General features: G+C 26.1%; 1 protein-coding gene across 1 annotated transcript in view; it reads left to right on the plus strand.

Moving 5' to 3' along the window:
* Window positions 1-493: 493 nt before the first annotated feature.
* LOC108572143 (probable hydroxyacid-oxoacid transhydrogenase, mitochondrial) overlaps window positions 494-859 on the plus strand; it is a 3798-nt gene continuing 3432 nt past the window's right edge. The window contains exon 1 of the mRNA XM_017934336.1: window positions 494-604. Coding sequence (XP_017789825.1) covers window positions 552-604 — 53 coding nt within the window. The 5' untranslated portion in view covers window positions 494-551. The remainder of the gene's footprint in view (window positions 605-859) is intronic.

Below are 859 nucleotides of genomic sequence, written 5' to 3' on the forward strand. Positions count from 1 at the left end.
GTATCTTTGACCTCGATTATAATCGATGTTAGTTAACACAAAAAAATCGATGACGTACAACCTAATCTACTTGTAACTTGTAAAAGATCTCTGAGATTGATCTGGTCATAATGTAATAACTTTTTAATGTATTTTTTAGATACAACTAAATAAAACTTATTACGCCTCAGAATTTTTATTTTGTTTTCTTATTGCCTTATAAAAATATTTTATCGATTACTTGTACCAGCTGTGATCTATAAAAAGGTAATATATCATGCAATAAATGTATATACAGTCATGTAAATAGCGCAGCGAAATATTTTCCATAAATTTTTTTCTTTGGAACATTTATTATCAGTGTAAATGTGAACATAAAAATTGATACGGCACTGCTTACTTTACACGTAGCATCCGATCATTTATAAACATGTATGGATAGCAATAAGAGAATTAGATTTGAATGTTTAGCGGAGCGTAGGACGTCGAACAAAACTTAGGAATTATAAGCACTTTTCTTTCCTTGAATCTTTACATTTTTTTTAATTACTTATACTGTAAAATATCAAAGGATGCTTCCCAAAAGACGTGTTTTAGATCTACTACAAGTGATTTCCTCTCAATCGTAAGTATATATTAGCAATATATTTGTACATACATAATCGTACATTTAATCTGTATTAAGAAACATTTTTATAAGATATTATTTTGTGCATTATATTAAATAGAATATGCTATGATAATAAGTATTCATGCAATATATTAAGGTACAAATTACAGTGTTAATTAATAAATAGTAATTTTGTTAATGTACTATTAACATATTTTAATATAGAAAAACTATAGATAGTAGCAAAATATGCATGATTATGTATCTTAC

Source organism: Habropoda laboriosa, unplaced genomic scaffold (genome assembly GCF_001263275.1).
Source record: "Habropoda laboriosa isolate 0110345459 unplaced genomic scaffold, ASM126327v1 scaffold136, whole genome shotgun sequence".
Taxonomy (NCBI): Eukaryota; Metazoa; Arthropoda; class Insecta; order Hymenoptera; family Apidae; genus Habropoda; species Habropoda laboriosa.